Source organism: Chanodichthys erythropterus, chromosome 8 (assembly GCF_024489055.1).
Source record: "Chanodichthys erythropterus isolate Z2021 chromosome 8, ASM2448905v1, whole genome shotgun sequence".
Classification (NCBI taxonomy): domain Eukaryota; kingdom Metazoa; phylum Chordata; class Actinopteri; order Cypriniformes; family Xenocyprididae; genus Chanodichthys; species Chanodichthys erythropterus.
The window spans coordinates 12,387,231-12,402,328 of record NC_090228.1 but is presented as its reverse complement, the minus strand read 5'-3'; the positions used below and the strand labels follow the sequence as shown (position 1 = coordinate 12,402,328).

The 15,098-nt window shown below is 34.0% G+C and overlaps 2 protein-coding genes across 3 annotated transcripts in view; one reads left to right on the top strand and one right to left on the bottom strand.

Annotated features, from left to right (window-relative positions):
* Positions 1-4,266: 4,266 nt before the first annotated feature.
* prl2 (prolactin 2) lies at positions 4,267-7,776 on the bottom strand. Its single transcript, XM_067391008.1, has 5 exons — positions 7,755-7,776; positions 7,398-7,576; positions 6,379-6,486; positions 5,852-6,031; positions 4,267-4,458 (listed from the first exon to the last, which is right to left on the bottom strand). The coding sequence occupies exons 1-5, from the start codon at positions 7,774-7,776 to the stop codon at positions 4,267-4,269; spliced, it is 681 nt and encodes a 226-aa protein (XP_067247109.1).
* A 6,399-nt stretch (positions 7,777-14,175) lies between these two features.
* nell2b (neural EGFL like 2b) overlaps positions 14,176-15,098 on the top strand; it is a 60,722-nt gene continuing 59,799 nt past the window's right edge. For both annotated transcript variants that reach the window (XM_067391006.1, XM_067391005.1), the window contains exon 1: positions 14,176-14,255. In XM_067391006.1, the coding sequence (XP_067247107.1) occupies positions 14,210-14,255 (46 nt within the window). In that variant the 5' untranslated portion in view covers positions 14,176-14,209. The remainder of the gene's footprint in view (positions 14,256-15,098) is intronic.

Sequence of the window (15,098 nt, the reverse complement as noted above, 5' to 3'; positions counted from 1 at the left end):
TATATATATATATTTATATATATATATATATATATATATATATATATATACAGTACAGTCCAATAGTTTGGAACCACTAAGGTTTTTAATGTTTTTAAAAGAAGTTTCGTCTGCTCACCAAGGCTACATTTATTTAATTAAAAATACAGTAAAAACAGTAATATTGTGAAATATTATTACAATTTAAAATAACTGTGTACTATTTAAATATATTTGACAAAGTAATTTATTCCTGTGATGTTAAAGCTGAATTTTCAGCATCATTACTCCAGTCTTCAGTGTCACATGATCCTTCAGAAATCATTCTAATATGCTGATCTGCTGCTCAAGAAACATTTAATGTGTACAATTGTACAAAATATTTGTGTACAATATTTTTTTTCAGGATTATTTGATGAATAGAAAGTTCAAAAGAACAGTGTTTATCTGAAATCTAATCTTTTGTAACATTATAAATGTCTTTACTGCCACTTTTGATTGATTTAATGCATCCTTGCTGAATAAAAGTATTCATTTCTTTAATTTCTTTTCAAAAAAATAAAAATTCTGACTGACCCCAAACTTTTGAACGGTAGTGTATAATGCTACAGAAGCTTTGTATTTCAGATAAATGCTGTTCTTTTGAACTTTCTATTCATCAAGGAATCCTGAAAAGAAAGTACACAACTGTTTTCAACATTGAAAATAATCATAAATGTTTATTGAGCAGCAAATCAGCATATTAGAATGATGTCTGAAGGATCATGTGACACTGAAGACTGGAGTAACGATGCTGAAAATTCAGCTTTACATCACAGGAATAAATTACTTTGTCAAATATATTTAAATAGTACACAGTTATTTTAAATTGTAATAATGTTTCACAATATTACAGTTTTTTACTTTATTTTTAATTAAATAAATGTAGCCTAGGTGAGCAGACGAAACTTTTTAAAAACGTTAAAAATCTTAGTGGTTCCAAACAAAATTATATCATGTAAAATACAATGATAAATCTAGGCTGACTTAAATTAAATATAAAGGAAACTCAAGAGTGTCGCAGTAATGTAAAGTACATGTCATGCCATGGGTAAAAGAGAGTCACGGTACATTCAGCAACCTTGATTATTCATTTCCTGTTCACCACAAGAATTGAATCATGCAGCTATGACTGATGTCATATGAGCTAATGACCCCAAAGAAACGATCAAATCTTTCTGTATGCCCTATGTGGGGACCATATGCCACAGGGCATACAGTTTTAAATCTATATTGCCACAGCAAGTCTTGCATATTTGCCTTATTGCTGTTTGCTATCTGACTGTCAATTCCAGAAAGCTCAGCTCTTAGGTTGACTCTGGTGGGTAACATAAGATGAGCATCAGCCATCTCATCTGATTTTAGGAGTTGTCCATCAAAATATAGCCCAGAATGCCTGAGGGCAATGATCCACTATAGAGTGAAGCATTTAGCCCTACAAAGAAAAAAAAGGCTCTAGACTATCAAGGAGGGCTACAGTTAAGACCTGAAGGTTTTTTTTTTACAGGTCTGATATTTATCTTTAATGCACATATTGTTCATTATACTGAGCAGAAATGTTGAAATACCAATTTATATATTCTTTGCACCACAGCCCCCTCTAGTGACAAACCAAAGGTTGACAACTTTCTGAAAATGTGTGGCTACTGTACTATTGCTGCAGCATATAATACGTTCTGACTTGTGGCATTTGCTAGAATGTGGAACAGCCCTTGTTCTAAACTTCATCTTCCATTTACAGTATGATGAATGAAGGAAATAACAGCATTTTCTAGGACAAATATTTGTAAGGTATCTGTGTAATGCATCGATCTAAGCACTTAGACTACCTTAAACGGTTATTTCACCCAAAAATGAAAATTCTGTCTTTTATTACTTACCCTAATTACTTACCCTCATTGTGAATCTGTGTTTCGAATCTGCAGTTCGGAGCGCCAAAGTCACGTGATTTCAGCAGTTTGGTGGTTTGACCCACGATCCGATTTATGATTCGATACACTGATTCAATTATGCTCCGATGCTTTCTGAAGCATTGTTATGAAATCGATCATCACTAAATAAGTCGTTATTTTGTTTTTTTGCCGCACCAAAAGTATTCTCGTCGCTTTATAATATTAATATTGAGCAACTGTACTCACATGAACTGATTTAAATATTTTTTTACTACCTTTATGGATCTTGACAGAGGAAGTGACATTGCTCCCTATGAAGGCCTCACAGAGCCATTGGATTTCAACTAAAATATCTTAATTTGTGTTCCGAAGATTAACGGAGGTCTTACGGGTGTGAAACGACATGAGGGTAAGTAATAAATGACAGAATTTTCATTTTTGTCATTAATGACTCACCCTCATGTCGTTCCAAACCCGTAAGACCTCCGTTCATCTTCAGAACACAGTTTAAGATATTTTAGATTTAGTCCGATAGCTTTCTGTCCCTCCATTGAAAATGTTTGTACGGTAGACTGTCCATGTCCAGAAAGGTAATAAAAACATCATCAAAGTAGTCCATGTGACATCAGTGGGTTAGTTAGAAGTTTTTGTAGCATCGAAAATACATTTTGGTTCAAAAATAACAAAAACTACGACTTTATTCAGCATTGTATTCTCTTCCAGAATCCTTTCCATTGAATTGATTCCATTGAATCCTTTCATCTGTCGGCGTTGGTAATGCACTTTCACGTAGTTGTTTTTGGCGATTAGGACATCCACGACATGCACACTTACGCACCATTTAAAAAATTATAGCAATACCAAAATACAAACAATGTAGAATAGCTTGAATACAGCGTGCGTCTCCCTCAGACTGTAAACGAAGCTCGGGCGCACCGGATAACACGTCAGCAGTGTCACTGCGGAGTCGTGAACCCAGATTGACAACAGAACAGGAAGAGAATACAATGCTGAATAAAGTCGTAGTTTTTGTTATTTTTGGACCAAAATGTATTTTCGATGCTTCAAAATCTTCTAACTAACCCACTGATGTCACATGGAATACTTTGATGATGTTTTTATTACCTTTCTGGACATGGACAGTCTACCATACATACATTTTCAATGGAGGAACAGAAAGCTATCGGACTAAATCTAAAATATCTTAAACTGTGTTCCGAAGATGAACGGAGGTCTGAGGTTTAGAACGACATGAGGGTGAGTCATTAATGGCATAATTTTCATTTTTGGGTGAACTAACCCTTTAAAGAAAGCCCTTTTTTTTCTTGTGGTCTTTATTGTGTTTTCCAAATAGGCTAATGCAGTTTTCCTAGACAACACATTGTGTTCTTTCAAAGATTTGTCCTCCTTGAACATGACAGCGCACCTGATTCTGTGACATGTTCTGGTAAAATGGTAAAGTTCAGACAGAAGCACTGGCCCCAGGCTGAGACTGAACTCTTTCTAATAGGAGGTCTTTCTGTCCTACTGTATGAAGAGTAACTTGTCATTATATGCAGAGGGCAAGCTAGAGACACACATCCAGAATACTCAAGGCCAGATTTAATTTAATTAAATAATTTTTCACCCCAAAGCACGTGTAGTTTTATTACATTTTTTTTTTAATGATATAAAAAGGCAAAAAAAAAAAAAAAAAAAGTCTCCATATATGATTATATTATCATGTGTGTGTGTATGTGTATGGTTTATTAAAATGATAATAATAATAATAATAATAATAATAATAATAATAAATGTCATCTCACTGGACATTTGCAACTTTATATGAAAATAATATTTTATAATAATTGTCGATGTTCAGTGTTGTGTAGTGGGAAATGTGCTTGGAACACCATTTCACAAAGTTTAATTCATATTCTTTAATAAATACAGTAAACACTGTGTCTCTGCTGAAGAATCTACAGTTTTATTTAAATTTTGTCTTGTCAGTTCATTCAGCGAAAATTTGCTTTGCAACTGAATGATAAATTTTTGAAAAAAATAAAAATAAAAATAAAAAATGATTAAAAGGAATTTAACTGATGTGGAAATATAAATAGAAAGCACTTAGTACATAGAAAAATATTTTAAAGAATGAATTGACTTCCAGTTAGAGGCGAAACAGAATTTCCCCCTCTCCTGCTGCATACTATTTACGTTTTGATAATTATAGCAGTGAATTGGCTTGGAGTACTAGTGATGCAATAAGGATCTGATGAAGTCTTAATTGATGGTGCAGAGTCAAACATGCTTGATAAGCGGGGGCCAGCATGTGTAGTCCATTAGTGCAGGTGAAAGGCCCATGTTTTTTTTCTTCCTAACAGTCATGCTCAGGTACAATTCTGCACTTAAGGATCTTTAGATAGTTCTGGACTTTGTTTGAATCACGGCGGAAGCAGTACAGCAGCTCGTAGTCGCTCATAGCCTCTCCACTGTCAGATATCGGAAGCATGGTTTCTGGTTCCGACAGACCTGTCACAAAGTTTCCGAGCATCCCCAGCACCCTCATCTGACAGAGGACGAGAGAGACACAATGAATGAATCACAGTGTTGCAGGCATTTTCTATAAATAGGTAAAGAAAGTTCAGAAACTGTTTGTCAACCACAGGAGTTCAAACCGAATCATTTTATATTTTTAGTTTTTGTTTTTCATTTAGTTTTTTTGTTGTTTTATTTTGTTCCAAATGTTCCAGATTCTCTCCGTCACAATTTTAAGGAGTGTGTATATATATATATATATATATATATATATATATATATATATAAAATATAGATTGATTGATTGATTGATTGATTGGTTGGATTATTTATTGAAAAATGTGTTAGATAAATATTTTGTTTAAAAAAATTAAAATTAATTGTAAATAGTTTTTACTATTATGGATGAAATGTTAATTATAAAACTAAAATTATATATATATATATTAAAAATGGAGGTAATGCTGGGTTAAAAACAACCCAAGTTAGGTTGAAAATGGACAACTGTTGGGTTAAATGTTTGCCCAACCTGCTGGGTAGTTTTATTTAACCCAACTATTGTTTGAAAATGACTATATGGACTTAAAATTAATCTAAAATGAAATTAAAATGTTCATTTATTAAACATATTAATAAATGTTAATTTTCAGGATATTTTGGGTTCATTTTAACTAAGCAATACTGTAATTTTTAAACAATAGTTGAGTTAAGTAAAACTACCCAGCAGGTTGGGCAAACATTTAACCCAACTGCTGGGTTAAAACAACAAAGTCGCTGGGTTTGTCCATTTTCAAACCAACTTGGGTTGTTTTTAACCCAGCATTTTTTAGAGTGTATATATATATATATATATATATATATATATATATATATATATATATATATATATATATATATATTCTGTTGAAATAATAATTACATATATATATATATATATATATATATATATATATATATATATATATATATATATATATATATATATATATATATATAATTATTATTTCAACAGATTGTGCCAAAATGATTACACTGATTTATCATTTTAATTGTTAGATATTGTACATTAAAAAAAGAAATCTCAGGTGTGACAACTCAAAATTATAATTTTAGGTGTGAATATATAGATAGATATAGATAGATATTGATCAAATGTTTAAAATCAGCTACACTTCATTAGTATTCATAATATTGTGTTCAAAGATAGTTGAACTAACATATCTAATACTGTAGTTTTCACAACAGAAATCATATGTAATGCTTATAGTATACCAAAGTGCACAGTGACACAATCAGGTGACAGACTTTTCTGCTTATTTCTAATAAATGACACAGACACACTCTGGCCTTTGTCATATACCCCTCTCCTGGACCTTCTTAACCATGTACTTCAGTTTCTTATTTCCTGCTTTGACGTGACTCACCTTTTCAGCTACTTTCTCCACCCCTTTCCTCAGCTCGTGAGCCATGTCACCCATCTCCAGGGCTTTGTTACTGCTGAAGCTGTTGAAGTCCTGCTGGTGAGCCATGCTCTGGTGCAGCTGGAACAGGGGGTCCCTCCAGGCCAACAGCAATTTTAGAATCACCTCCGTTAACTCTTCACGCTAAGACACGAGATTTAAAGAGTTTGAAGATACAGCGTGAAGTTATTTCTCATTTTTACAGCCGTTGATTTGTCTGAAACGGCATAAATTCAACTAATGAGGCTTAAGAGTTTGAGGAGATGGTTGCTGGGTTACTTAATTTAGCAGAGGTGGCTTTAAGTACATTAATTGATGGGGCAGTCCTCCTGGGACAGGCTGCGGTTAAGTGCTTTGCTCAAGGGCACAGAGGTGATAAAACAGCAGTGGGATTGGAGAACGAGGCCCATTAATGACACGCAATGGCAGCAGAATCACAATGTAGTTTAGATCTGAACTTGCATTTTTAGGTTTGTTGGGGTTATACTCACAGCTAGTTTCTGTGCATTTTCTTTGCCATTTGGAGTCAGTATGTTGGAGGTGTGACACTTGCGATAGATCTTTCCAATATGGTTTTTGCTGGGCAGGAAATACTGTTCCTTTAAACAAAATAAATAAATGAATTAATAAATAGAGAAGACGTGGAAAAAGAAAAAAATGTTGTTAAAAAGCTATCTTAAAAAAAAAAAAAAAAAAAAAATAGAGAAACACATTTAAATTGCATACAATTAATATGAATTTTATATTTAAATAATTTACACATTATTTAAATGCTGTTATGCATTTTATTATTATGTACAATAAAATATCAGAAATCTAAATATCTGATGCACTTTTTAAATATAAAAATGTCTATTATTATTTAAATTCATTCTTTATTTTAGCAAAAAAGTTCATTTTATTGTTATGCATTTTATTATCATGCACTTTTTTAAATAATTAAAAAGGCTGTTATTATTTTAATCCATACTTGATATTAGCAAAAATAGAATTTTAAAGAAAATATTTCAGTCAGTTTGTAAGTTATACATGTTTTGTGCATGTGTAATGATTTGACATCTAACAAATTTATATTTTTTCCCCTTTTGAGATAAGTACAGTTCTGTACTATAAAATTTTTTTTTCTTGATTTATCACAACATTTTTTATTTTGTCAAAGTAACTTAGATAATTAATGTAGTTCAGATAACATAATATTTTGAGGTTAACTCAAATTTTTCAATTTCAATGAGCTCAATTTTAAGGCAACTTACTTTTTTAAGTTAAACCAACAATTATTTTTTACTGTCTGGTAATAATCATCAATATTTGCAAATCATATACCAAGGATTTTGAAATATGATCATTCTTATTGGATATATATGATCAGAAATGTTCTTTTAGCTAAAAATGCATTTACAAAATGTAGAAATAAAACTTTAGCATAAGCACAACATTTTACAACCTCCTTGTTTCAATGACAGTTGCATTAGAACAGTTAGAAGTAGAAGAAGAGACAGATGTGACTCACAAACTCTGAGTGCAGATCGTTGGAGAGGCTGTGCATTCTGGCAGAGTGCTGAATGACCCTGTCGAAGAGATCTGCCAGGGACGGGACGTGACATCCTGATGGCCCATGTGTGCAGATGGGTGCAGAGCCGACACGGCCGTGAGGATCCAGACACAGAAGTGCCACAAGCAGCACAGCCACTGCCGGCAGAGACAAACCCACAGAGAGAAAGAGAAATAGAGACAGAGGGTTAGAGAAAATGTAAGTTCCGCAGAGAAATACATCCACAGATTTGATTTCTAACTGTGGACAGCCACACGGGCTTCAACAGCTAGCAAGTCTCTTTGAATCAGAGCCTCTGTCAGTTCATGGAAATACCTTGCTTCAGGCTCCTAGACATTCTGAGAGGAGAGGAGAGGTTGTGGAAAAGCAAGGGGTCGGACTGCTATTTAAAGTGTCTGGAGTTTAGGTGCTGAGGGACGGCTCTGCCCATTAAAGAGAATGAAGGAACGAAAGGGGCGGGCATGAAAATTATGCGTGCGTGATGATGGCGTGATTGTCGTAGTCCATTGTGTTCGTTCCTTCAATCAGATGGTGACTAATGCCGCTCTCTCCCCCCCAGCCCTGCAGGCTGCCCGCTTCGATTTTGCGTTCTTACCTCTTTAACCCTCTCTCTTTCCTGTCATCTGCCCCATCAGAGTAGCCTGGATGATTGCCAAATTTGCCTTCTGACATCCTACATGACCCAAAACGCCAGTGAGCCGTACACTTTAAATAGTCATTGTAGAGAATAAATAGTTTATAGAGCTGGACCTAGTTGACTTTAGAGTTTTTAATTAATTAAGCCTTGTCAGTGTTCAGTGATGCATTTGAATAATTCCAAAGACTGGAAAATGTCAAAGATAAAAATAAATATATATTATAAATAGAGCTGTCAAGCAATTACAATTTTTAATCTAATAATGATAAATTAATCTAATTAATCACAGATTACATCAAATTTGGCTAAGAAATTACCTCCAATAGATAATTAAAAGTCATTATTGTGTAAAACATCAAACATACATTACAAAAATAGCTTCAGAAAGAAATATTTCATTTGATTCAACATAAAATACCTTTTGGACCATGAGGTGAACAATGCTTTTTTCATGTTTTCATGTGGAAATATGAAATATTTTTAATTAGATTATACTCTAATAAAAAACTAAAACTGGTCGTAAATGCCTTAAAGGTGGAGCAAGTAGATTTTGAAAAACACTGGAAGTTAGTTGGGCCGACACCATTAACAAACATGTAACCAATCAGCATTAGGGGGCGTATAGCGTTCAAGGAGACAAAACGAGCAAGAGGGAGATTTGGAAAAAAAAAAAAAAACTGCAGAAAGAGAGAAGAATATCACTGGAATGAAGGGTTATGCCTGGGCAAGATCTTTAGGACCCACTTTGATATTAGAAAGGCTTTTCATTACTGGAGAGAGCTAAGCGGGAAGGCCTGAAAACAGATGTGGAGGCTGCTTTGATTCCACTTCACATGTGAGTAACACTGGGTTTGAATGCCATTGATTGTCTGGAGATGCTGTGCTGTTTGTATTTACTCTTGAGTACTGTACATTCATTTTTTGTGCTTTCTTGTTGTTCGTTCATCATCTGCGCTTTATTTTTGCATTTTGTTGTGCATCAGCTGTGATAAACAGACATCCACTCTCACATTGCATGTGTAACAGTGACAACAATACAGCTAGTGAGAGTTGTGCAGGTAAACCACTGCACACCGATGATTGCTAGAGAATGAGGTGTTTAGCATCATTGTTAGTGCACTCGCCTCCAATAGGATTGCTAGTTTTGGAGGTGGAGCAATGAAGAGAGGGGTGGGTTTTTTGGGTTGATTTCAAATATCAGCAATGTCCAACAGCGTTTTTGAAAATCTACTTATCCCACCTTTAATGATTAAGTTCATTCATTCATTCATTCATTCATTCATTCATTCATTCATTCATATTTTGTCTTTATATTTTTGTTGGCAAAACTGAGCAAAAACGGTCAATATTATGTCTAGAAACAAACCAAAATTAACTTTTATTTATTGAACTGTTGTATCAAATCAGTAGGGCCTATCACATTTGACAAAATAGCACGCAAATGATATAGCGCTAGTTACTCGCGTGATATACAATAGCTTCACTATATGATGTTTTATTAACAAAGTTCGGGAGGAGCACGTTCAGATAATTAACATGAGTGGAGAGCATTCAGTTAATCAACTTATTACCTCGAAACATTTAAGTTAACTAACTTATTTTTTTTAAGTTAGTAGAACTTATTTTTTTTGTAACAAGTGGGGCGGGGCCGAGAGCCATGGAAGTAGAGGCCAGTGTGGTGCACAGGTGTCTCTCATTAACAATCACTGGCATTCCTTTGCTCAGTTCTCAGCGTCGCCCCACTCAAGTACATATAGTTAATTTACATAAACATCACATTCAGATCTTGATTAAATGTTAGTTAGCAAAAAACACATGCTATTATAACTATCAAAGAGACTATCAATATATACTTGCATGTATGTAATCATACAACATACAGTATATGTGGTCTTAAAAGTTTTGCAGCCCATCCTCAACCTAACCACACGGTCTACTCTTCACCAGGGATGCATTTCCCAAAGCGAACTACTGTATGGTCGCAAGTTCCGTCGTTACCAATAGAGTTCAATGGGACTTACGACCATGGTTCACCAAATATGCTTTCGGGAAGCTCACCCCAGAATGGTAACCCTACAAAATTAACATAACAGAACCCCCTGTCAATCGCCAACATAACACAACGTTAAACACTAATTTATGTCTCCCTATGTTAATCTTATGCAAAAACACACAAAATAACACTTAATTTCAACATTTATATAGTCTGATGCAAAGCATGCTGGGAATTAGAAATCTGCTGCAACTCAACTCAATCATATTAAGTTCACCTTGCTACAATGAAATTTTGAGTTCACACAACTTTTTTCTGTTAAGTACAATGAACTTTTATTATTATTTGAGTGAAACAAACTAATTTCATTTAATTAATTTCACTGTTCAGTTTTACAGTGCACGTGTCACCATGACCAACTCTTCTAAATTAGCATAACAAAACATTAATCACTACTAAATCTCCCTTTCCATTAATCTTGCACAAAAAACATTAAATAACACTTGATTTTAGCATTTACTTTTCCTTTCGAGTGCCATGGGCAAAGCATGGGCAAAACAGTTTAGTTTACTTGAAATTTGTCAGTGCTGTGAACTCAAAGGTAAAAGAAAGTTTTAAATACTCATAACAGTTAATTTAACTGAACTAATTTGTTTAATTTAAGTTTGTCCTACTCAAACGAATTAAGTATTTTGAGCATTAGGGTTTACAGTGTAGTTTACAGTTCGTTTGACAGTTTATCAGCATCCCTCCACCACCCCATCTCCTCACTTCTAGTTCTAACTTACCACAGTCGGGGGGAGTACTCTGGGTTTGGGCCAAAATTATGAACTCGGGGCCCTTCCGCTGGACAGCACCATAACCTTTACTCTGCTTAATTATATGTAAGTGTGAATTAGTGAAATCATATGATGTACTGTAAATATGAGACAAAAACTCATACAGGGGCATTTTTTGCCTTATATCTTGAATTTTAGGGACAATCTAATTGCATTCTATAGGTTTCATCATGCAATGAGTTGTTGCCCTGCATCATATTTGCCATCAATCAACTGAATGAAATGTCAGATGACCTACGTAGGTCTAGGGTGTGGCAAGTGCATTAAATGCGCTATGCACATAAAATTATATTATATAAAATATAATGTTATATTATATTGTATTATATTAGATTTTTGCATGTCTTATATTTTACCTTTCAATAAAATGGTTATAAATAAAATATAAAATAAATGTGTATATTATATCATATGTAACCCTGGACCACAAAACCAGTCATAAGGGTCAATTTTTGAAATTGAGATTTATACATCTGAAAGCTGAATAAATAAACTTTCTATTGATGTATGGTTTGTTAGGATATGACAATATTTGGCCAAGATACAACTATTTAAAAATCTGAGGGTGCAAAAAATATAAATATTGAGAAACTCACCTTGTGATTTGTCCAAATGAAGACCTTAGCAATGCATATTCACAAAAATACATTTTTGATATATTTACAAAATATCTTAGTGGAACATGCTCTTTATTTAATATCCTAATTTTGACCCATTGCTACAAATATACCTGTGTGACTTATGACTGGTTTTGTGGTCCAGGGTCACATATATCACAATATATATATCTTTTCGGTGTTTTGAGGTGGAGGAAAATGGACAATGTATATGCTGATGGCAAAATAGAGCTTGCTTGAAATAGGAAGGAAAAATACTTTTGTTTGTTTTTTAGTCACAGTGAACACTCTTTCTGCTTAAGGCCCACTTCACTCACGCTGAAATCACTGATCCGACAAAACCCAACAACCTTTGGAATGTGGTGATTGATGTGACAAGTATGATCTAGCTTTTTCCCTTTATCCTCGTGTGTTTGAATTCAGCATGTCTTGCTGCATGTGCTTGGTAAGAGACACTCAACCTCAGACATTTATGTAAATGCGGTTGGATGTACACTGTGACGACGATCATACGCCACCCAACCCTCAAGGCATGACATGTGCGGCTACGTAAAAACTGAATGTAACTATGACGCCAGCCAGCTAGCTGGAAATGGGTCAAACAAGACAGGAGGACTATTATTAGATGCAAAATCTTACAAACTGTCATAAAACAGTAAGTCTTTCTCTCAAATGTTCTGGGATGAAAATAGCATGTGGACAAAATGCCACTTTATATGATGATGTGCATAAAACAAGCTGACAGAAGTGATAAGAATGAGGTGACTGGATAAAACTCTGTTTTATCAACAACTAAAAATAGTTTTTATAAAATGAAAAAAAAATAATAAAGTTTTCTTTTGTTGCTAAAGTAAAGTATTACCATTCAAAAGTTTAGGGTTGGTAAGATTTAAAGGTTTTTGAAAGAAGTGCCTTATGATGACAAAGGCTGCATTTATTTGATCAAAAATACATTCAAATTAGTATTATTGTGAAATATTATTACAACTTTTTATGTCATTTATTTCTGTGATGGAAAAACTGAATTTTTAGCATGATTTTACATGATCCTTCACTTGAACTCAGAACAAAGATCTGCATTTTATGCTAAAAAGGCCTACCCAGTCTTGTTCATACTGACATTTGTTGGGTTTGGTAAGATTTAGGGGTCAAAGAAGTGTATATATCAGGTCTTTTGGCTCCACGTGAGGTTGAACAGAATTAATGACTCAGTCTCTGTTCACACACAGCACAACGTGGGGTGAAATTTAGACCCAAACACCCAGCGGTGCTCCATGCGGTATATTCAAGTTATGCAACATTTTTTAATGCAGGGCATATTGTCTCTTCATTTACTGGATTGTCTGCTCTGATATTTGTCTCTCTCGGTGACTTCTTGTCTCATTTCATCATATCGATGTGCTATGACTCTCTTCCTCAGCTCATACAAGATCACCAGTCACAGATTTTATTTTATTTTATTTTATTTTATTTTATTTTATTTTATTTTATTTTATTTTATTTTATTTTATTTTATTTTATTTTATTTTATTTTATTTTATTTTATTTTATTTTATTTTATTTTATTTTATTTAGAGACTAATATGATCTAGCACCATGGACAGCAACTGAATGTCTTTTTTTAAATCTTCGAGGCAGGACATGTGGAGACTTTGTTAAAAATGTGGGGAAGGCAAGATTGCAAAATGAATCATTACTTGATGTCCATTTGATGTGAATGTAAATAAGTTGTGCAAAGTCATCAGCATCAACAAATGCTTAATTAATGACCTAATAATTGTGATTAATAAATAGTAAGTCAAACTTTCATGCTCTGCAAAAGTTCAAAAGTCTAACCTCATTCAATCGCAAAGAAAGAACAAATTAACTTTAAAAAGACATTATGAATCATACATTGAGTGGGTACATACCAGGTTGACATTTCCACCCATAAACACACATAAAGATGGACAAATGCACTCTGAAGTATAGACAATATATGTACATAAATAGCATCAATGTCTTCTAGATCCTTTTAAACATGAGAGCCATCCAAAATGTACTTTGAGAAAATTGTTAGTGAAATGAAAATGATTTCTGTCTAATTGAAAAGTTGTTTTCTGACTTCCTGAAAAGACTTTGGCTCATGTCCAGCCTGCATGACTGTGCTTAAAGACATCACCTGCATTCACATTTATGGTATAATAGATGAACATCATTGCCTTTTGGCAAAAATGCCTTTTAGAGGGTCCATGATAAAGAGACTGCTGGTGGGCCACGTGCACTCAGAGCAGGCAGGCGGTTGCGTTTATGGTTGCTTTAGATGGGTTCCATATGGAACTAGCAGGCTGCATATGTATACTGCTGATCTGGCAGGCTATAGGAGATTTTACATAGATCCGCCTCCTATGTGTTTGGAAAAAGTATATTAGCAAAGCAGTTAGTTAATATGGCATGACACAGGGTTACAGAGGTCTTCATGTTTGGCTGCATGTTCGTGTAGTGTGTGCAGCCCTTAAACCGGCGTGCTGCTGAATCGCTGAATCACACTAATGTTTTGGTAGCAATAAGACTCACCTTTGACCACTCGCATTGGCTTGCATGGCTTATGATGTCATACAGTGAACTGACGTGAACAAACACTGACAGGAAAGGGTAAGTATTCAGAACAATTGGTTATTCATTACAGTCGAGTTGTGGATTTTATGGGATGTTTTTCAGATAAGCAGTCATTGCTGAGGATATGTGCATGTGAGTAATTTTGAGTTTGGACTGCCCATTTATGCTTGTTTATATTCCTGTTTACTTTTTTTTCTGTAGCTAAATCAATAACTATTTGCTTTGCTACTGCATATTTTGCTAATTTTTTGAGGCATTTTGTCATTTTAGCAGTATTAGTCCGCTCCCTCTGTTTTTGGTGAGAAATAAGATTCTCTGGTCTAATGAGACCAAGAAAGAACTTTTGGCCTTAATTCTAAGCGGTATGTGTGGAGAAAACCAGGCACTTCTCATCACCTGTCCAATACAGTCCCAACAGTGAAGCATGGTGGTATATATATGCTACAGTGCTTGAATGTTTATGAACCCTTTAGAATTTTCTTTATTTCTGCAAAAATATGACCCAAAATATCATCAGGGCCCGTATGTATAAGACTTCTCAGAAATGCTCTTAAGGATAGTCTTAAGTTTTGACTTAAGTGTCAAAAAATTCTTAGTAAAGAGTAGGACTTTTTCTAAGAGTAGGAAACTTTTATAAAGAAGCTAAAAGCAACTTTTAGTAAAATGTAAGACTGATTCTTAAGTGCTCACTTAAGTGTTGTGAACTAAGGACTACAATGATGTCAACTCAAAATGGCCGATCATTTAATGTTATTATAAAAAAACAATAATAAATTAATAAAAAAAACACAAACGTTTTAATATTTAAATTTATTTCAAAGCAATAGCTTTGCATTGTGCAAAATTATCACAAATTAGTATTGACGGTGTGGAATCTTTTTCTATTGATATATGTCTCCTCATTTACGGTTAGAGCAATGATGTGTCCTGAGTTCATGTCAATGAACTGTCATAGAGTAGTGGCCAAATGTGATG